General features: G+C 43.2%; 1 protein-coding gene across 2 annotated transcripts in view; it reads left to right on the forward strand.

Moving 5' to 3' along the window:
• LOC144479186 (bridge-like lipid transfer protein family member 3A) overlaps window positions 1-23,092 on the forward strand; it is a 152,979-nt gene that overhangs the window by 80,168 nt on the left and 49,719 nt on the right. For both annotated transcript variants that reach the window (XM_078197798.1, XM_078197799.1), the window contains exons 8-10: window positions 4,516-4,693; window positions 5,537-5,623; window positions 6,344-6,514. In XM_078197798.1, the coding sequence (XP_078053924.1) occupies window positions 4,516-4,693; window positions 5,537-5,623; window positions 6,344-6,514 (436 nt within the window). The remainder of the gene's footprint in view (window positions 1-4,515; window positions 4,694-5,536; window positions 5,624-6,343; window positions 6,515-23,092) is intronic.

The raw sequence follows: 23,092 nt of genomic DNA on the forward strand, positions 1-23,092 counted from the left end.
GACTGAACAATGGACACCAAACCCTATGATTGCCTCAGATATCCTGGAATCCTTACAGTGCAAAAGGAGGCCATTTGGCCACTCAAGCCTGCACTGACAGAAACCCCACCCAGGCCCAATCCCCGTAACCTCACACATTTAACCTGTTAAACCCTCTGACACTAAAGGTCAATTTGGCGTGGTGAATCAACCTAACCAGCACATATTTGGAAAGAAACTAGAGCACCTGAAGGAAACCCATGCAGACAAGGCAAGAACATGCAAATTCCACATAGTCACCCGAGGCCAGAATTGAACCCAGGTCCCTGGTGCTGAGAGGCAGCAGTGCTAACCACTGTGGCTTCTCCCTTGCCAATTTTACCATGTCTGCATTTTCGAGCTCTATTTGTAACTTCAGTGAACAGTGTCCTACTCAAATTCCAGTTCTTATTTTCCTGATAACTTCATTCTTCCTGGAAACATCTCTTTTCATTCCCAAGTTTCAATTTCTAGACTCCTGCTTTCTTGCTCACTGTTCCTTTGTGTTGTTTCTCTTCTGGTAGAGCTGTTCCCTCTCTCACTGCTATCTGTATGGGTGGAATATAAGAAACACTAAGGGGCAGATACGTTCTTGGGGATTGTTTATAGGCCCCCAAACAGTAGTAGGGATGTAAGGAAAGAAATCAAACAAGAAATCAGAGATACGTGCCATAAGGGTGTAACTGTAATCATGGGTGACTTCAATTTACATATAGATTAGACCAACGGAGTTGCTGGAGTGTGTACGTGGTGTTTTTTTTAAGACTAACATATTGAGGAACCAACCAGAGAACAGGCTATTCTAGACTAGGTATTGTGCCATGAGAAAGGATTAATTAACAATCTTGTGAAGGGTTCCTCGGGGACCAGCGACCATAATATGATAGAATTCCTCATTAAAATGGCGAGTGAAGTAGTCAGATCTGAAACTAGGGTCCTGAATCTAAATAAAGGGAACTGTGAGGGTATGAGGCACAAATTGACAAGGATAGATTGGAGAACCTTACTTGACGGTGGATAGGCAATGGTTTTCATATTTAAAGAAAGTGTGCAAGAATTGCAATTATTCATTCTGGTCTGGCACAAAAATAAGAGGAAAGGTGGCTCAACCATGGCTTACAAAAGAAATTAGGAATAATAAATCCAAAAAGGAGACATAAAAAGCAGCAAGTCTGAGGATTGGAAGCATTTTAGATTTCAGCAGAAAGGGACAAAAATTTGATCAAGAGGGGGAAAGTAGAGTGAGTGTAAAATTGAAGCGAACATAGAAATTGACGGTTAAGGCTTCTATAAATATGCGAAGAGAAAAAGATTAGTGAAGACAGCTGTAGGTCCCTTACAGTCAGAAGCTGGGGAAAATACAACGGGGATCAAAGAAATGGCAGAAAAATTGAACACATACTTTGGATCTGTCTTCACAAAAGCGGCACAAATAATCTTCCAGAAATATTAGGGAACCAAGGGTTTAGTGAGAGGGTGGAATTGAAGGAAATCAGTATTAGTAAGGAAAAAATTAGAAGGTACTGGGGAAATTAATGCAGTTAAAGGCTGACAAATCACCAGGGCCTGATAATCTACATCCTAGCATATTAAAGGAATCCTAGAGTATTGAAGGAAGTGACCTTGGAAATATTGGATGCATTGATGGTCGTCCAAAATTCTATAGACTCTGGGGCAGTTACCACGGATTGAAGGTTGGAAAATGTAACCCCACTATTTAAAAAGAGAAAAAGGGGAGAATCACTGACCAGGTAGCCTAACATCAGAGTGGGGAAGATGCCAGAGTTTATTATAAAAGACGCGATAACAGAACATTTGGAAAGCATTAGCGGGATTGGGCACACCAGCATAGGTTTATGAAAGGCAAATCGCGCTGAACAGATCTACTGGAGTTTTTTGAGGATGTAGCTATTAGAATAGGTAAGGGAGAGCCAGTGGGTGTGGTATTTGGACTTGCAGCAGACTTTGATAAGGTCCCTCGTAAGAGGTTGGTGGCCAAAACTAAAGCCCATGGGATGGGAATAACATATTGGCATGGATTGCGAATTGATTCACGGACTGGAAACGGAGTGGGAATAAATGGGTCTTTTTCCAAGTGGCAGAGAGTGAGCAGTGGGGTATTACAGGGATCAGTGCTTGGGGTCACAGCTGTTCACGATATGAGGGAACTAAATGTAACATTTCCAAATTTGCTGATAACACAAAACTGGGTGGGCGGAATTGAGTTGAGGAGGATGCAAGGAGACTTCAAGGTGAATTAAACAACTTGAGTGAGTGGGCAAAAACATAGCCATCCTGTAACACAGCTGCAAAATGTCAAGATTTACACTTTGGTGTGTAAAACAGAAAGGAAAAGTATTATTTATATAGTAATGTATTGAGGATTGTAGATGTACAAAAAGATCTGGGTGTCCTTGTACACCAGTCAATGAAAGTGGAGAGGTAGGTGTAGCAAGCAATTAGGAAGGCAAATATTATGTTGGCATTCATTGTAAGAGAATTTAATTTAAGATTTAGGGATGTCTTATTCATTTATATAGGACTATGATGAGACCATACCTGAATATTGCATGCCTTTTTTGGTCTCCCTACCTAAAAAAGGATATAGTTACCATAGAGTATAGTAAAAGTTTAGTAGATTGATACTGGGATTGGTGGGACAGTCCTATGAGGAGGGATTGATTTGGCTGGGCACATATTCACTAGATTTTAGAAGGATGAGAGGAGATCTGAGGTATAAAATTGTAAGAGGGCTGGACAGGCTAGATACAGGGAGGATGTTTTCCCTAGTTGGGGAATCTAGAACCAGGGGACACAGTCTCAGGATAGCGAGCAGACCACTTAGGACTGAGATGAGGTAAAATGTCTCCATTCAAAAGTTCGTGAACCTGTGGAATTTTCTTCCACAGAAGGCTGAGAGGCCAAGTCACTGAATGTATTGAAGAAAGATTTTTTTTACATTTTAGTGGCATCAAGGAGTATGGGAAGAAAGCGGGATTATGTCACTGAGATAGGGAATCATTTATGATGTTGAATGGCGGAGCTGGTTTATGGTGCTGAATGGCCTCCCTCCTAGTTTCTATATTAAGCTCCTTCTGCTCTGGATTCCGTTAAACACAATTCAAAAAGTCTTAAAGCTGCCCCTGGCTGCTAAGAAACAGCTCATTTTTCCCAAGCTCTTGTTTACTTTTCTAGTCGGAAGATCTCTAAGCATAGTCGAGATACAGTTTGAACTAACCAGAAACCCCCATACGTGCCAATACCTTTGTTTAACATGAACCTAACTAGAGTTTTGATCCTTTCTTGTACAGAAACACAAAATTAAACTCTCATAAATCTATACCTAATTTCTAATATCCAACATTTTAAGCATATATTACTTAAAACTACTGCCACTTCCTGGCAAGTGGAATAAGTTGAACCTGTGCCATAACCTAACAAGAAGCCACCTTGCATGGACTGAAAGACTTTTTATATGAATGCATCTTTTATAGTGGTTGTGTGTGTTTGTGTCAAAGGCAATGTCATAAAAGCCATTGCACCTTTTTAGAAGTAATGTATGTTTTTGGACGGAAAACAGACCAATGTCGATCGCATTGAATTATCTTGTTCTGAATCTAGATTGGTCTTGATTTCAGTCCTGCCAAGGGTCAAAATAAATCAGAATTCTTTGGTTTTTAAAATCCAATTAATTGCACATCACAAAATCTGAGGGAGTCTCCTGAAGGAGCTTGGAGTAGATCTAATCTAGAAATCTGGGCCGACAACTGATCTTTCAAATATGTCCCAATTTACATTGAAAGTAAGTGTATGTGGAGAAGATTGTGAGGCAATTTTCACACAGCAATGTCTTCAAACATTAATTCGCATACATGGTCAGTTAACCTGTATTGGTGATGCTAGTTGAGGGTTGAATCTTGGCTCAGGTACAAGTAACTGTCTACTCTCCAATAGTACCATGGATTTTGTTTACGTCCAACTGAAACGGCAAATGATGCAGCATCTCAAAGACCCTGGTGGTCTGCTTCCTTTGCTTGATTAGTTTAAGCACTGGAGTACACCGGCATCACAATGCTCCAAGAGCCCCAGTCTTTTACTAGGCAGCAGAACATGTAACAAGCTATGCAATGTCCTGTACTTTAACTGTTGCAATCACCATAGACCATGCACAGACACAGAATGAATGGATTTCATAACATGCACAGTTCTGACAGTGTCAAAGGACGAGAAACGTTAACTGTTTCTCTCCAAATAAATGCTGTCAGCTGTGCTGAGGTTTTCCAGGATCCTCTGTTGTTTCACATGAAATGATCCTGTTTGTGGTTTCAGATACATCGCACTCGCAAATTCTATTATCTGTACATCGGTCCTTAATAAATTGAGAGGGAGGTTTTATCACAGGTTCCACGCACAAAGCCACCAATTGCTGTTCATTGCCATTTCCCTGCAATTGACTGCACCATTTCAGATTATCTTTGTGACTATTATCTCTTACAGACAAGTGGATCAGCGCCCAGTGCCCATCAGGCACGAACGCAACCAACTTCCTCAAGTAACAGTTCGAACAGTATCAGCCAGTATTTTGAAATGTATGATGTGAAAGAATCATCCTACCACAGTCATATCTCGCGCCTGGATTTGCACATATGTGATGATGGTATCTCAATGGAGCAAGGTACGAGCATTCACCGTGTTGGCAACTGACCAAGTTTGTATTTCATTGTAATTTATGCGTGCCATAAGTTATTTTGAGAATATGTGTAAAATGAAAAAACTTGTTACTGTGATGAAGGCCTGGCATGAGAGAGTAGATTTTCATCCAAGAATGCAAAGCAGTCGGAGTAAATCTGTAGTGATTTGATAACGTTGTGGGAGTGCTGTGAAATGTTACTTTCAAGAGGATGGAGGGCAAAAGCTTCAATTGTTTAAAAAGAATTCCCGACTTTGACCCAAGATATTTTGTCATTCCCAAGAGCTGTTTGCTGCCTCAGAACGTCATTTGTGGGAGGGTGGGCTGGAGTAGGGGTGCGACTCGGGGCGGTACTAATATGCAGTTATACACTAATATGAGATTAGAAAAGGAAAACTGCAGATGGTGAGAGTATGAGGTACCTCCCAGATTCATGCCCATGTTTCAGTCTGTCCAATAAGGTTTAAAGTTTTATTTATTAGTGTCACAAGTAGGCTTACATTAACACTGCAATGAAGTTACTGTGAAAATCCCCTAGTCGCCATATTCCGGCGCCTGTTCGGGTACACTAAGGAAGAATTTAGCACAGCCAATGCACCTAACCAGCATGTGTTTCGGACTGTGGGAGGAAACCGGAGCACCCGGAGGAAACCCACACAGACACTGCAAGAACCTGCAGATTCCGCACAGACAGTGACCCAAGCCGAGAATCGAACGTGGATCCCTGATGCTGTGAGATAGCAGTGCTAACCACTATGCCACCATGTTACTCTGGTTTTTATCCCTGCTGCCTTTCTTTCTGTAACATGTTTTGCCTTTTTTGTTTAGGAGGATCCAAGCATCGAGTAGCTGGAGGTGCTATACAGTTAACGTTCAGGAATTTGAGTCTGGATTGCTACCCTTTCCACTGGGCAAGTGAGTGAGTTCTATCACCAAAAGAACTGGGCACACATTGGGACGAATTAGATATGTCAGAGTTGACTTCGAGAGCTATAAACTCAGCATCCAGGAATAGTGCAGGGGAGTAGGAGAGAATCTCAAAAGTGGGAAGAAAAATTAAAGAACTTTGAATATATCACTATTGCAATTATGCTTTGTTCTTTGCACTACAAGTAGGAAGTAGTTCAGACGCCTTCCTTTGACCCTTTGAGTTGGGGAGAACGACATATATAAAATCTATATTAGTATCTTATTAATTTGCATGTGTCCCTAAACCGCTTTTACTAACACCTTTCTTGCAGAATACATCCACTAGTTAAACAATTGTGCTAAAACTGGCCTTCCCAAGCCCTCAGACCATCAAAATTAGAAATGGACAAACCACAAAATGAGAAATATTAGCACGCATAAAAGCTGAACTGCTTTGAGGACCAGATTACCAGAGCCAAGTGGCCAGACAGGCTCAGTTTGGCCAAGTTTGACTGAAGGAGCTTCAGTATCAAAACTGGCTTTGTTATGGTACTGATTTGTAGGTTGGGTTTCGAGTAATGGTCTTGGTCTTTGCTGAAGTTGTCACTGCTACAAGGTGTTGCCATAAGGATTAGGTTATGACGTGAGCTGCCCAATGGGGTTTCAAACTTCATCCCTTCAGTGTGGAGTTATCATTAATCTATTGCTCTTAATCACTGATTGCAGATGATAGTTGCCAACATTGGGTTAGACACTCTGAAACAATGGAAGCTAGAGCACGCTGGGCCCAAAACCTGCTTCAGGAGTTTCAGACGAAAGTGGAAACGATAATCGATCATCACGAGGACACAACAGTTGTAAAATCTCCAACTAAAGAATCTCCTGGCAAAAGAAAAGGTATGTGTTCATGCAACCAGATTTCTTAAATGGTCTGAAATTTAGAGAAATTCTCAGATTTTATAAACTAATAGATAAGAGTTGGACCGAGAGAGAGACCCGAGCTTCATGAGCAATTTTAGTCCAATGATCCCTTGCTATTGACTTTCTCCACCCGCCTGCCCCTTGTCACGTACCGACTCCCATAGCTTACCAAACCTGGTTTGAGCTTTATTCCCCAACAGAAAAGCTTGTTCAAAGATAGTTTGAATGCAGTGAAGACAAAGATTTTTGGAAAAACTCTGGTCTGGCAGCATCTGTGGAGAGAGAAAAACAGCATTTAGTGGCTTTACTTTGAATCTTCAGAGCAGTCTTATTGGACTTAACATTTTCTCGCTCCACAGACATTGCCAGAACTGCTTCGTTTTCTACAACTGTTATTCTTTTTCTCCGGGTCTCCAGGCATCTTCAGTAATTTGCTTTTAGTGTGGATGCAAGTTGCACTTCAGTTATATTTATGCAAACCAAGAATAGCGTTTGATAAGGTCCCCCATGGTCGGCTTATGATGTAAGTGAGGAGGTGTGGGATAGAGGGAAAGTTGGCCGATTGGATAGGTAACTGGCTATCTGATCGAAGACAGAGGGTGGTGGTGGATGGAAAATTTTCGGATTGGAGGCAGGTTGCTAGTGGAGTGCCGCAGGGATCAGTGCTTGATCCTCTGCTCTTTGTGATTTTTATTAATGACTTAGAGGAGGGGGCTGAAGGGTGGATCAGTAAATTTGCTGATGACACCAAGATTGGTGGAGTAGTGGATGAGGTGGAGGGCTGTTGTAGGCTGCAAAGAGACATAGATAGGATGCAAAGCTGGGCTGAAAAATGGCAAATGGAGTTTAACCCTGATAAATGTGAGGTGATTCATTTTGGTAGGACTAATTTAAATGTGGATTACAGGGTCAAAGGTAGGGTTCTGAAGACTGTGGAGGAACAGAGAGATCTTGGGGTCCATATCCACAGATCTCTAAAGGTTGCCACTCAAGTGGATAGAGCTGTGAAGAAGGCCTATAGTGTGTTAGCCTTTATTAACAGGGGGTTGGAGTTTAAGAGCTGTGGGGTTATGCTGCAACTGTACAGGACCTTGGTGAGACCACATTTGGAATATTGTGTGCAGTTCTGGTCACCTCACTATAAGAAGGATGTGGAAGTGCTGGAAAGAGTGCAGAGGAGATTTACCAGGATGCTGCCTGGTTTGGAGGGTAGGTCTTATGAGGAAAGGTTGAGGGAGCTAGGGCTGTTCTCTCTGGAGCGGAGGAGGCTGAGGGGAGACTTAATAGAGGTTTATAAAATGATGAAGGGGATAGATAGAGTGAACGTTGAAAGACTATTTCCTCGGGTGGATGGAGCTATTACAAGGGGGCATAACTACAGGGTTCGTGGTGGGAGATATAGGAAGGATATCAGAGGTAGGTTCTTTACGCAGAGAGTGGTTGGGGTGTGGAATGGACTGCCTGCAGTGATAGTGGAGTCAGACACTTTAGGAACATTTAAGCGGTTATTGGATAGGCACATGGAGCACACCAGGATGATAGGGAGTGGGATAGCTTGATCTTGGTTTCAGATAAAGCGCGGCACAACATCGTGGGCCGAAGGGCCTGTTCTGTGCTGTACTGTTGTATGTCCTATGTTGCTGATTTGCATTCCTATGACAGTTTGCGTGATCTTTGGCTGTGAAGTGCTTTCTAACATCCTATGAGGTAGTTGCAAAGTCAAGTTCCTGTTGTGGTGTGGGGAACATGCCAGACAATTTACACATGGGAAGCTTCACCAACAGAAATTAGATCAGTTCATTTTTCCAGTTATGGTTGAGCAAGGGATGAAGATTGACCAGGTCACCCAATCGATGTATACAGGAAATTTACAAAAGGTGTGTCCAGCAGCTTTGTCCAGAAGTCAAAAATTTCAAGACTTAGTGGACACGAGTCATCCTTCACAATAATGAGCATGTTAAAGGGTTATTTTATAGTTATGTTATTATGACAATCCTGAGCTATTTTAGCATGCTGAACATTATAACCAAAACTGATTTTCTGTTGCTTATCGTAGCATGCATGTGTTTTTTTAAGGTCACCATTCCGATGCTGTGGTATCATGAGAATATTAAAGCCTAAAGGGAAGCCTATTCCATCGGTCAGGTCGACATGGTTTACTTTTTTTGAAAAACTGTCCAGTTGGTCACAGTCTCCATAGTCTTGCATGTTTATTTAATTCCCTCAAGCTACATCCTGTCAGGCAATGAATTCCAAATCCTCTCCACTTGTTGCTTAAACATTTTCCCCACCTCCTCCCCTTTTGTTCTTTTGCCAATTGCCTTAAATTTGTGTCATCTGGTTAGAGGCACTCCTGGAAACTCTCTAAACCATTCATTTCTTTTTCTTGACCGTCTCTCCTCCAAGGAGCACAACCCCAGATTATCTAGCCTATTCATGTCAGCAAAATCCCTCATCCTGCAACCATGCTAATAACTCTCTGTACCCCCCTCCAAAGCCTTCATGTTTTCCAAAAATGTGTTGCACACATTGGGCACAGTACTCCAGTTGGAGCAGAATTTGTGTTTTATGCAGTTTAGTGTAATTCCTTTTCTTTTGTTTTAAAAACCCAGGATCCCATAAGCTTTTTTCACTGCTTTAATATGTGCGGCTACCATTGTGCAGAAATATAGGCTGTTGCTGAGCTTGCACTACCTTAAAATTATACCATTTAACTTGTATCATTTTTCCTCGGTTCTTCCTCTCGTAATGTGTTGTCACACTAATCTACTTAATTTGAAGCCTGTGTAATGTATTGCACTCTATTCTTCACATAAGAAGGCATTAAAGTAATATAACTTGGCTGTGATTACTAACATACATTTCCGAGCAAGCAGTTAATGGTGCCCTTGCTCAGGATTTTGCTAGTTTTAACTGTTTGTGCTCCCCACATTTTGAGGTGCATTCACCCGTCTGCCTGCAGCTTATGAGCACGAAGCAGAATCTCAGATTTATTTTTTAGAGTGCAGAAGGAAGCCATTCGGCCCATTGAGCCTGCACTGGCTCTCTGAAGGAGCTTTCCACTTAGTCCCACTTTGCTGCCTTATCCGTGTAACTTTGTACATTCTAGATAGCAATCCAATTCGCTTCTGGAAACCCTCAATCAAACCTGCCTTCACCGCCATCTCGGGAATTTCATTCCAGATTTCAGCCACTCTGGGTGAAAAATTATTTTCTTACATCATTTCTTCTTTTGTCCATTTTATTTTGAATCTGTGCCCTCTAGTTTTTGATGTACTCTTGAGAGGGAACAGTTTCTCTCTATTTATTCTGTCTATATACCTCAGGATCTTGAATGCCTCTATTAAGTCTCCTCCCAGCCTCTTTTTCTGTAAGGAAAACAGATCTGACTTCTCCGATCTATCCACATAGCTACAGTTGTTTATTCTTGGAATCAATCTTGTGAATCTTCTTTGTACTCTCTGCTATGTCTTCGCATCCTCCTTCAAGTATGGTGCCCAAGAACTGGATGCAGTACCCCAGATGAGGCCTTAGCGAGTGTCTTATACAAGATCAACCTGACTTCCTTACACTGGTACTCAATACCATATTGCAGCCCAGAATACTATATGCTTTATTATGTGCTCTCTCAACATGGCCTGCCATCTTCAGTGTTCTTGCACCTCCTTTAGAGTTTCTTCCTTTATTTTATACTGTCTCTGATTTGCATAACAGCTATGAATAAACTGGTCTTTTACCTTACCAGTCAATAGGATTACCACTACCTGCGGACCTGGTACTATGATTGTTTCATTGTCTTCAGAATCTGTTAGCAGTTCTGATCTTTCGGAGGTTGAAGCTTGTTAATGTCAGTGGAAAGTGCTGCATTGACAGAGGATAAAGTTATCTGAAATCCGTTCCCTGTGTCAGCCATGTGGTCATCTCTGGTACGTTGCCGGTGCCACGTGATAGCGAGTTGAGGAACAGGGAGAGAGTGCAGTTAAACATGTGGTTGCAGGGATGGTGTAGGAGGGAGGGTTTCAGATACGTGGATAATTGGAACACATTCTGGGGAAGGTGGGACCTGTACAAACAGGGTGGGGTGCACCTGAACCAGAGGGGCACCAATATCCTAGGAGGGAAATTTGTTACGGCTCTTCAGAGGGGTTTAAACTAATTTGTCAGGGGAGTGGGAAAAGGAGTTGTAGTCCAGAAGTCAGTGAGGGTGGTGAGGTATTGGGGAAGGTATCAGGGTCAAGGGTGGGTACCGGTAGACAGGAAGGTGGGTTGAAGTGTGTCTGCTTCAATGCAAGGAGCATCCGGAACAAGGTAGATGAACTTGGGGCGTGGATTGGTACTTGGGACTACGATGTTGTGGCCATTACGGAGACGTGGGTAGAACAAGGTCAGGAATGGTTGTTGGACGTTCCGGGGTATAGATGTTTCACTAAGTGTAGGGAAGCTGGTAAAAGAGGTGGAGGAGTGGCATTGTTAATCAAGGATAGTTTAACGGCTGCGGAAAGGCACTTCGAGGGGGATCTGCACACTGACGTAATATGGGCTGAGGTTAGAAATAGGAAAGGAGCGGTCACGTTGTTAGGAGTTTACTATAGACCCCCAAATAGTAATAGAGATGTGGAGGAAGAAATTGCTAAGCAGATTATGGATATGTGTGGGGGTCACAGGGTAGTTGACATGGGGGACTTTAACTTTCCAAATATTGATTGGAGCCTTTGTAGGTCAAATAGTTCGGATGGGGCAGTTTTTGTGCAGTGTGTGCAGGAGGGTTTCCTGACACAATATGTGGATAGGCCGACAAGAGGTGGGGCCACATTGGATTTGGTACTGGGAAATGAACCGGGCCAAGTGTTAGATTTGGTTGTGGGAGAGCACTTTGGAGATAGTGACCACAATTCGGTGTCTTTTGTTACTGCAATGGAGAGGGATAGGGCCGTACGGCAGGGCAAGGTTTACAATTGGGGGAGAGGTAATTATGATGCGATTAGGCAAGAATTAGGGGGCATAAGTTGGGAACAGAAACTGTCAGAGAAAGGAACTAATGAAAAGTGGAACTTTTTCAAGGAACAAATACTGGATGTCCTTGATAGGTATGTCCCTGTCAGGCAGGGAGGAAATGGCCGAGTGAGGGAACCATGGTTCACGAAAGAGGTGGAATGTCTTGTGAAAAGGAAGAGAGAAGCTTATGTAGGGATGAGGAAACAAGGTTCAGATGGCTCGATTGAGGGTTACAAGTTAGCAAGGAATGAGCTGAAAAAGGGGCTTAGGAGAGCTAGGAGGGGACATGAGAAGTCCTTGGCGGGTCGGATCAAGGAAAACCCCAAGGCTTTTTACTCTTATGTGAGGAATAAAAGAATGACCAGGGTGAGGTTAGGGCCGGTCAAGGACAGTAGTGGGAACTTGTGTATGGAGTCAGTAGAGATAGGAGAGGTGATGAATGAATACTTTTCTTCAGTGTTCACCAAGGAGAGGGGCCATGTTTTTGAGGAAGAGAAGGAGTTGCAGGCTAATAGGCTGGAGGAAATAGATGTTCGGAGGGAGGATGTCCTGGCAGTTTTGAATAAACTGAAGGTCGATAAGTCCCCTGGGCCTGATGAAATGTATCTTAGGATTCTTTGGGAGGCAAGGGATGAGATTGCAGAGCCTTTGGCTTTGATCTTTGGGTCCTCGCTGTCCACGGGGATGGTGCCAGAGGACTGGAGAATGGCGAATGTTGTTCCTCTGTTTAAGAAAGGGAATAGAAATGACCCTGGTAATTATAGACCGGTTAGTCTTACTTCGGTGGTTGGTAAATTGATGGAAAAGGTCCTTAGAGATGGGATTTACGACCATTTAGAAAGATGCGGATTAATCCGGGATAGTCAGCACGGATTCGTGAAGGGCAAGTCGTGCCTCACAAATTTGATAGAATTTTTTGAGGAGGTAACTAAGTGTGTTGATGAAGGTAGGGCAGTTGATGTCATATACATGGATTTTAGTAAGGCGTTTGATAAGGTCCCCCATGGTCGGCTTATGATGAAAGTGAGGAGGTGTGGGATAGAGGGAAAGTTGGCCGATTGGATAGGTAACTGGCTGTCTGATCGAAGACAGGGTGGTGGTGGATGGAAAATTTTCGGATTGGAGGCAGGTTGCTAGCGGAGTGCCACAGGGATCAGTGCTTGGTCCTCTGCTCTTTGTGATTTTTATTAATGACTTAGAGGAGGGGGCTGAAGGGTGGATCAGTAAATTTGCTGATGACACCAAGATTGGTGGAGTAGTGGATGAGGTGGAGGGCTGTTGTAGACTGCAAAGAGACATAGATAGGATGCAAAGCTGGGCTGAAAAATGGCAAATGGAGTTTAACCCTGATAAATGTGAGGTGATTCATTTTGGTAGGACTAATTTAAATGTGGATTACAGGGTCAAAGGTCGGGTTCTGAAGACTGTGGAGGAACAGAGAGATCTTGGGGTCCATATCCACAGATCTCTAAAGGTTGCCACTCAAGTGGATAGAGCTGTGAAGAAAGCCTATAGTGTGTTAGCTTTTATTAACGGGGTTGGAGTTTAAGAGCCGTGGGGTTATGCTGCAACTGTACAGGACCTTGGTGAGACCACATTTGGAATATTGTGTGCAGTTCTGGTCACCTCACTATAAGAAGGATGTGGAAGCGCTGGAAAGAGTGCAGAGGAGATTTACCAGGATGCTGCCTGGTTTGGAGGGTAGGTCTTATGAGGAAAGGTTGAGGGAGCTAGGGCTGTTCTCTCTGGAGCGGAGGAGGCTGAGGGGAGACTTAATAGAGGTTTATAAAATGATGAAGGGGATAGATAGAGTGAACGTTGAAAGACTATTTCCTCGGGTGGATGGAGCTATTACAAGGGGGCATAACTACAGGGTTCGTGGTGGGAGATACAGGAAGGATATCAGAGGTAGGTTCTTTACGCAGAGAGTGGTTGGGGTGTGGAGCGGACTGCCTGCGGTGATAGTGGAGTCAGACACTTTAGGAACATTTAAGCGGTTATTGGATAGGCACATGGAGCACACCAGGATGATAGGGAGTGGGATAGCTTGATCTTGGTTTCAGATAAAGCTCGACACAACATTGTGGACTGAAGGGCCTGTTCTGTGCTGTACTGTTCTATGTTCTATGTCTCAATTGATACTTCACTTGCCTTTTGAGTCATAAAGATCCTAGAACAACATCTCGCAAAAACGGAGGGAGGTTTTCCCTGGTTCGTGGACAATATTTATCTCTCTCAAAAATCAGACTTTCTGTTCATTATCACATTGCTCTTGTGGGGCCTTGCTCAACCCAAACTGGTTGATCATTTCTAATGTTACAACAGCGACTCTGCTAGTACTTCATTGACTGTAAAGCATTTTGAAACATCCTGTGGCCATGAAAGGTACAAGGTAAATATGTCTTTTTTTGACTTACTATAGCAGTAAAAAGAATCTACAATTCAAATTAATTCCATTGCACCCAGTTTTGCACTTGTGCCTTAAATAGGAAATATGGAATAAATACTTTGAACATAGAACATAGAACATAGAAAGCCACAGCACAAACAGGCCCTTCGGCCCACAAGTTGCGCCGATCACATCCCCACCTCTAGGCCTATCTATAGCCCTCAATCCCATTAAATCCCATGTACTCATCCAGAAGTCTCTTAAAAGACCCCAACGAGTTTGCCTCCACCACCACCGACGTCAGCCGATTCCACTCACCCACCACCCTCTGAGTGAAAAACTTACCCCTGACATCTCCTCTGTACCTACCCCCCAGCACCTTAAACCTGTGTCCTCTCGTAGCAACCATTTCAGCCCTTGGAAATCGCCTCTGGGAGTCTACCCTATCCAGACCTCTCAACATCTTGTAAACCTCTATCAGGTCACCTCTCATCCTTCGTCTCTCCAGGGAGAAGAGACCAAGCTCCCTCAACCTATCCTCATAAGGCATGCCCCCCAATCCAGGCAACATCCTTGTAAATCTCCTCTGCACCCTTTCAATGGCTTCAACATCTTTCCTGTAATGAGGTGACCAGAACTGCGCGCAGTACTCCAAGTGGGGTCTAACCAGGGTCCTATAAAGCTGCAGCATTATCTCCCGACTCCTAAACTCAATCCCTCGATTAATGAAGGCCAGTACGCCGTACGCCTTCTTGACCGCATCCTCCACTTGCGAGGCCGATTTAAGAGTCCTATGGACCCGGACCCCAAGGTCCTTCTGATCCTCTACACTGCTAAGAATGGTACCCTTCATATTATACTGCTGCTTCATCCCATTGGATCTGCCAAAATGGATCACCACACACTTATCCGGGTTGAAGTCCATCTGCCACTTCTCCGCCCAGTCTTGCATTCTATCTATGTCTCGCTGCAACTTCTGACATCCCTCCAAACTATCCACAACACCACCTACCTTTGTGTCGTCAGCAAACTTACCAACCCATCCCTCCACTTCCTCATCCAGGTCATTTATGAAAATGACAAACAGCAAGGGTCCCAGAACAGATCCCTGGGGCACTCCACTGGTCACTGACCTCCATGCAGAGAAAGACCCCTCCACAGCCACTCTCTGCCTTCTGCAGGCAAGCCAGTTCTGGATCCACAAGGCAACAGCCCCTTGGATCCCATGCCCTCTCACTTTCTCAAGAAGTCTTGCATGGGGGACCTTATCGAACGCCTTGCTGAAGTCCATATAGACCACATCCACCGCTCTTCCTTCGTCAATGTGTTTGGTCACATTTTCAAAGAACTCAACCAGGCTCGTAAGGCACGACCTGCCCTTGACAAAGCCGTGCTGACTACTTTTGATCATACTAAACTTCTCTAGATGATCATAAATCCTGTCTCTCAGGATCCTCTCCATCAACTTACCAACCACTGAGGTTAGACTCACCGGTCGGTAATTTCCCGGGCTGTCCCTGTTCCCTTTCTTGAATATAGGGACCACATCTGCAATCCTCCAATCCTCCGGAACCTCTCCCGTCTCCATCGACGATGCAAAGATCATCGCCAAAGGCTCCGCAATCTCCTCCCTCGCCTCCCACAGTAACCTGGGGTACATCCCATCCGGTCCCGGCGACTTACCAACCTTGATGCCATTCAATAGTTCCAACACATCCTCTTTCTTTATGTCCACATGCTCGATCCTTTCTGTCCACTGCAAACCAGCAGTACAACCACCCAGATCCCTTTCCACCGTGAATACCGAGGTAAAGTATTCATTAAGCAGCTCCGCCATTTCTAACGGTTCCGCACAAACTTTTCCCCCTTCACCTTTTAAGGGTTTGATGGCATCTTTACTTCCAACAGTCTAACTTAAACCGTTGAATACTTGTGAATTACAAGTTATATTTCAGATTGATTGCACCTCGGGGTGCAGGTACATAATTCCTTGACAATGGGGTCACAGGTAGACGGGTGGTGAAGGAGGCATTTGGCACACTTGCCTTCATCGGTCAGAGCATTAAGTACAGGAGTTGGGCCGTGGTGTTGCAGCTGTACAAGACATTGTCAAGGCCACATTTGGAGTACTGTGTACAATTCTGATCGCCCTCTTATAGAAAGGTTGTCACTAAATTGGAACGGGTACAAAAAAGATTTACAAGCATGTTACTGGGACTGAGTGATAAGGAGAGGCTGGATAGGCTGGGACTTTTTTCCCTGAAGCACAGGAGGATGAGGGGTGAGCTCATAGGGGTTTATAAAATGCTGAGGGGCACAGATGAGATAAATACCCAAGGTCTTTTCCCCAGGGTAGGGGAGTCCAAAACTAGAGAATACAGGTTTAAGGTGAGAGGGGAAAGATTTAAAAGGGACCTGAGGGGCAACTTTTTCACACACAGTGGTGCATGTATAGAATGAGCTGCCAGAAGAGGTGGTAAAGGCGGGTACAATTACAACATTTAAAAGACATTTGGACAGGTACATGAATGGGAAAGGTTGAGAGGGATATGGGCCAAATGCAGGCAAAATGGGACTAGTTCAGTTTAGGAAACCTGGTCGGCATGGATGAGTTGGGCCAAAGGGCCTGTTTCTGTTCTGAATACCTCTATGACTCTATGATGAAAAATATATTCCACTGTTTCACATTGAATACAGTATTGGAAATTGATAGTGACGTAGAGGGAATTTACTTTGCAAAGTGGATTTCGCACCATTTAGTTATTGGAAGTTATGGATGAAGCTGAAATGTCTATCAGAAATATTAATAGCATTTTGTCAGGTTTGTTTTTGAAATAAGCGCAGCAACCTTTCTCTGCCAGCAAGATACCACAAATACCATCATCCAGTCTGTTTTCCTGTTAGTAATTGAAGAATCAATTTTACCCAGAACACAGGGCATTCCCTGCTGTTGAGAGTCGTGCTTTATAATCTTGAACTTGTGTGAAGAACTGGAAGAGACAAACAGGACGACAATTTAATGGCTCATCTGATGGAAACCATCAACTCGGGAGTCTGAATCAACCTGAACTACTAACCTTTTATTCAAAAGGCATAATATACACTGAGTTAGGTTGTAGGGAAGGGTATGAAAGTGCATTAACTGACAGAATTTCAACTGGATAGCAGATCACAAACAGAAAGCACCCGTGTAAGATTTCACAGTAGTTATGAAATTGCTGACTCCTGGAACCCTGGCCTTTGTGATTTAAGCAAACAACCCCATCCTTGGACTGCTGCAGTGTTCCAGTGAAGGCCAACACAAACTGGAGGAACGGCGTCTCATCTTCCAATTAGATACGTACACAACCTTTTGGATTTAACATTGAGTTCAACAACTATAGACCATGAATTCTCTCCTCCATATTAATCTTTTTTAAATTTTATATTTCCCCCAACCCTGACTCCCCCCATGGAGCAGCTATCTGTAACTTGTACTTGGGTTTTGTTTTCAGAGTGCTAACATTTTGTTCTAATAACACACTCTGCTATCTTACCTTTATGCCGCGATTAGCAACTTCTTTAGTCTTTGTATTGTCTCCATGCCATCTTTGTCAAATCCCTCCTGCCTCTCAACCATCCCTGACGTTCTATTTTGCTCCACCGTCTCTTCAACGGTATAAATTCCACCACATTTTTACCTTTCTTCAGCTTTGAAGAAGTTATTGGGACTAGATATTACCTCGGTTTCTCGCTCCACAGATACTGCCAGACCAGCTGAGTTTTTGCAGCATTTTCTGTATATGTGAATTGAGCATTTGAATTTGAGTTAATACATTTGCCTTGTATGCAGATAAACTTGGAAAATTTCCACTGAGTAAGCACCACATAGAGCTGCCGTGAGTCTTTACATGTTTTCATGGCCCTTCTAAGAAGTGATGACTAATTGTGTATTTTAACTGGAGGGAATTACAGGCCAAGCCACAGGAAGGGAGTTGGATCGATACAAATTGTTTGTGAACTGATGTTGCTGTTCTTCTAGTTTCTGGATTGATTAGAACTTGTTGAGCTGCAGATGCTATCAGATCTTGTGAATTTCATGAATCTGAATTCTGAGGTGTGGCAAGAATGTTGCGTGGTGCTGCTAGGTCCTGGTACAGACTGACAACCCAGCCACAGTTCTCAAAGGCTTTGAAAGGTTGTTTCCATGGTCTTATTCAGTCAAGTGGTCTACAAAGCTACGGGCTGAGGTCAGGTGAATGGGCTGGATATTTTACCTTTGGATAAATAAGCCAATAGGACGGGTGAAATTGCATTTTATATACAGCCCTGCATCTAATTCAAAGGCATGCAATTCTTCATCTCTGCTTCCATTTTTTTTAAGCATTAAATTCCTTTTTTTTTTGCTGTTGCTTGGAATGTTTATTTCAAATGACTGAATAATTCAATCCTCGTCTGCAACAAGCTTCCACATTATCTGGAGTACACTGTCGTGCCTTCCTTGTTCTCAGGAGCTCTCGATGCACTTCACAATGAATCACTGTTCTGTCGGAGAATGTGGCAGCTGGTTAATACATGACATTGTCCCGTAGACCGCAAATTGCATAAATCACGAGTTTGAATGTTTGTTTGAGGATAAATGTTGGCCAGGATTCTGGAAGAACTTAATTCAAAAAGTGCCACAACACTTTTTTTTACATTTAATAGAATAGGCGAATGGAACCCCTGCTCGATGCTTTATCTTAAATTCAGCACCTTCGACAATGCAGAACTCCCTCCATACTGCACTTAATGTCAAACGATGGTACTTCAATCTTGAGAAGCTGTATCTTCAATATTTGAGAGATGCTCATTGGCAATTAAGCTGAGGTAATTCAGTAAATTTCCAGTCTTCGGTTCTGATGGATTCTGTGGTTTCAAAGCTTGTATTTTTTGACAGTCCCTAACTGAAAAAGGAAACTGGCCCTTCATGGTTCTAAAGAAACCGAAACTGAGATTGGAAACTAAAACTTGTGGGAGACTGAAACTGGTTGAAACCATAAAGTTCATAGAATCCCTACACTGCAGAAGGAGGCCATTCAGCTCATGGAGTCTGCACCGACCAGATTCCCACCCAGGCCCTATCCCTGTAACCCCACATATTTACCCTGCTCATCCCCCTGACACTCGGGGTCAATTTATCATGGCCAATCAACCTAACCCGCACATCTTTGGACTGTGGGAGGAAACCGGAGCACCCGGAGGAACTCCACACAGGCAGTGACCTGAGGCCGGAATTGAACCCGGGTCCCTGGCACTGTGAGGCAGCAGTGCTAACCGCTGTGCCACCATGCACGCCAAGGATAGACAAAGACACAGTGCCACCAGGGCTCTGATGATGATCCCAGTGGTGCAGTACACGGCAGGCTGAGAAGCTAGAGACGGCTGTACGCTCATCCAGAAACTGAGAACAGGCAGATATACAATAGCTGCAGCCTTTTCTGTCACTCGAAGATCACATTGGTGGATCCACACCATTCAGATTTATTTTTGAGAAGATTGTGCTATTTTTGCTAAAGGTCGTTGCTCTGGAAATTAGTTTGGTTGTGCACTGCTGTTGGCTGGCTAGTCAGCAAAATCTCAGAAGAGGAATAAGTGAAATTCTTTGTGAGGAAGGCAAAGTTTTGAAGGACTTCACGACTGAGATTGATGACAAATATGTTGAGTGGACTACTGACCAATTTGTAAGATCTGATTTGGTTGCATTTGCCTTTTATTGTGTAATTTATAATAACCACAATGTGCCTGGTTAATTCATGTTCAACTGGTGTTCATTCTGGAGTTTAGAACATCGGTGATTATCAAGATGGCATTTAGTGTTTCAAAAAATGTTATTGCCCTGGACTGAGGCTGTAATAGTGTCAAATTTTATAGCTTGGGTGTTTTTAGCAATGAAAGGACATTTTTTTTCTCTCTCTAACTGAACAAAATGCCTGTGTGGAGAAAAGGCAAAGAAACAACATTTCTGTTTGTCTGAGCATTATAACTTTGGTTTCCATACTGTTAAATTTTATTTCTGCCTGCACTAATGTGGTTGCTCCTTGATTGATATCATCTAAAAGTGGCTCTAATACAATGAGTTTGCATCCTCAGCGGATGTCTGTAATCCACGTCGACGATAAGAGGCTGATTCTCAATGGCGTGAGGAGGCTGTGTTAAGACAGTGTAAAAATTTGCATTATTGGTTTGATTTTGTGCGAAAAGGTTGACCGTCAGATTATAAGCGTCGCAGCTTTGCTCTGAAATCAAATTGGCAATCAGACAAGATTTTATACTTGAATGTTTCAACAAGTTCTTTATTGATATGGTTTTCAGGATTTGTACACTCAACAAGAAATCTGTCGCAGCTCATAGCTTATCTCAGCTTGATAAAATGAATATAAAGGCTCAGTAACCAGGGTAGATCCCATTCGTTGTGAGAACTAGAGATATTTCTTTAAGCCGTGCCACAAGTGGAGTGAAAGAGGGGGGGAAAAGTTGGCAGATTTTCCATCAGCCTCTTGGTAAATCACCAATGAGAAAAAGGCAGCAACCGACAGGGAATGCCAAACGCAACAAAGGGCTTAATGAAGCAGGTTTAATATATAACATCGCTCGCTGTAGGCCCGGGGGCTAGATCTAAAATGAAGTCAGCCAACTTGGCAGTTTTTACTGTTTCTACAAAGAAAGGTAATGGGAAAGTGATCGAGCAAACCCAGAAAATGCATGGGGTATTACTTTTTTTTTCCATCTTGTAAAGAGTGAAATAATTTGCTTTGGCAGGTCATCATGAGAAGTTACTGTCTGAAGCAAACCAGCATAATTGTTCCTGTATAAATTTTGTCTCTCTATTTCTCCCAACAACAAGATTTAATATGTTCACATGAAGGCATCTGCGTCATACACCACCAATTTCAGATCACAAGGAGGTCCTGTTGCATGAGTACTCGCACTGCTCACTCTCAGGTGCTTGGACTTCTTAGGGGAATGACCAGAAGTGATATTCCTCAGAGAATATTTCCAAGACCCAAAAAAGTTGAAGAATTATATTACTGCATAACTTCATGTCGGCACTGTGACATTTTGCATATTGTGCCACTTTATTTTTGAGTTAGTGGGCATCAGATAAGTTGAGTAAAATAATCAATGGCTTGTGGAGGACTAGGGTATCTGGTGTTAAATGTATTTTCTGGGATTGTTTTGTGAGTGCCTTCAAAATTTAGTTTTACAATAATCCAGCAATTAAAACAATTATTTAAAATTTTCCATGACTCATCAGAGAGATTACTCTTAAGCTTTTTTTTTATACTCCGCTATCTCCATTATAACTTGGATTCATATTGAATCAAAAGCGTTCTTCAAGCCCTAACATTGAAATGCATAAAGAGGAAAGCTCGATGGTCACCAAATTGCTGTAATAGCAAGTTCTGTCTCGGATCTCATGTCAGTGCTACAAGCATCGGTCATCCAGCGCAGGGAAGTGAAGTGTGATATCTTGTATTGTTCATTACCCATGTTATAGACAGGGTGAGAGAGAACTGCTGAAATCCCTGTTCCCTTCCCAACTTTCTGTAATCAACTTTTGAGAGGAAGGGGTGTGCATGATTTTAACCGCTGATTGTGTGGACTGTTTAAGTAACTAGCAACAAGCTTTCTGTGGGTTTAAGCAAAGAAAAAAGATTGTTTATTTAAGCACTCGCCCTAAAATTTATACCTTTGACATCCACTCACACAAGCGGCCACAAACATGCTCAAGGAAATTACAGTTGAAGAGAATAACACAATTTTATATTTTATAAACAAAGTTCCAGTTTGATTGTCTTCTTCTGGAAACGTGTTGCAGGCCTGATGAGACGATATCTTTATTTCCTGAAATGTAGTTTGGGTCAATTTCAGGATTCTCTTTCTGCAGGACAGAGCAGCCAGCTTAATTGGCACCCCATCCACCAACATCCACCACCAACGCACAGTGGCATCAGTATGTACCATCTACAAGATGCACTGCAGGAACCTACCAATGCTCCTTAGCCAGCACTTCCAAACCCAAAACACTATGATCTCTAAGGACAAGGCCAGAAGATACATGTGAACATCACCACCTGGAAGTTCCCCTCCAAGCCACTCACCATCCTGACTTGGAAATATATCGCCGTTCCTTCACAGTCGCTGGGTCAAAATCCTGGCGCCCCCTTCCTAACAGGACTGTGGGTGTAACCACAGCACATGACCTGTAGCAGTTCAAGAAGGCAGCTCACCACCCTGTCTCGAGGGCAACTAGGGGTGGATAATGAATGCTGGCCTAGACATCAAAGCCCACAACCTTTGAATTAATTTTTTAAAAAGGTCACTAAGCTATCTACATCTAATCTTGGTAGCAGAAGGTCAGTTTCCTGTATTAGTGGGTGTAAAATAGAGATCTTACAATGTTATAGTCACTGGTTCGTAAGGCATTGACATTCTTGTCCCTTTTGCCCTAAGTGTCTGTCTTTAGACAGTGTTTAAAGATTAAAAAGCACAAGTGTGATTGCTTCATTATGGAACTCCTCCTAATGTTAGGTTGATGAGCCACATCCTGGTTCATTGTTATAAGACATTCTTCCTGAAGGGGGTTAAGACAAGTGCCAATTTTGTTTACCAGACCCATTCCTGGTTATGCCCTGTCCTCCACACAGGACAGACCCAGCAAAGGTGGTGGCACAGTGATGTGCCATTGGGAGCGAATTCCCTGGGGGTCTTCAACGTCGACTCTTGTAGCACCAGGTCAAACATGGGCAAGGAAACCTCCTGCTGATGACCATGTACCGCTCTCCTCAGTTGATGAATCAGTATTCCTCCACATTGGACACCACTTGGAGGAAGCACTAACTATGGCGAGGATGTACTCTGGTTGTACTTCAATGTCCATTACCAAGAGTGGCTCAGTGATACATGCACAGACCAAGCTGGCTGGGCCCTAAAGGACATAGCTGCTAAAGTGAGTCTACGGCAGCTGGTGAGGAAACCCAACAAGAAGGAAAAAAATACTTGGCCTCATCCTCAGCAACCTGCCTTCCACAGAGGCATCTGTCCATGACCGTATTGATAGGACTCGCCACCACACAGTCTTGTGGAGAGAAAGTGTCATCTTCACATTGAGTATACACTGCACCATGTTGTGTGGCACTATCACCAGG

The sequence above is a fragment of the Mustelus asterias genome, chromosome 25 (genome assembly GCF_964213995.1).
Source record: "Mustelus asterias chromosome 25, sMusAst1.hap1.1, whole genome shotgun sequence".
Lineage (NCBI taxonomy): Eukaryota > Metazoa > Chordata > Chondrichthyes > Carcharhiniformes > Triakidae > Mustelus > Mustelus asterias.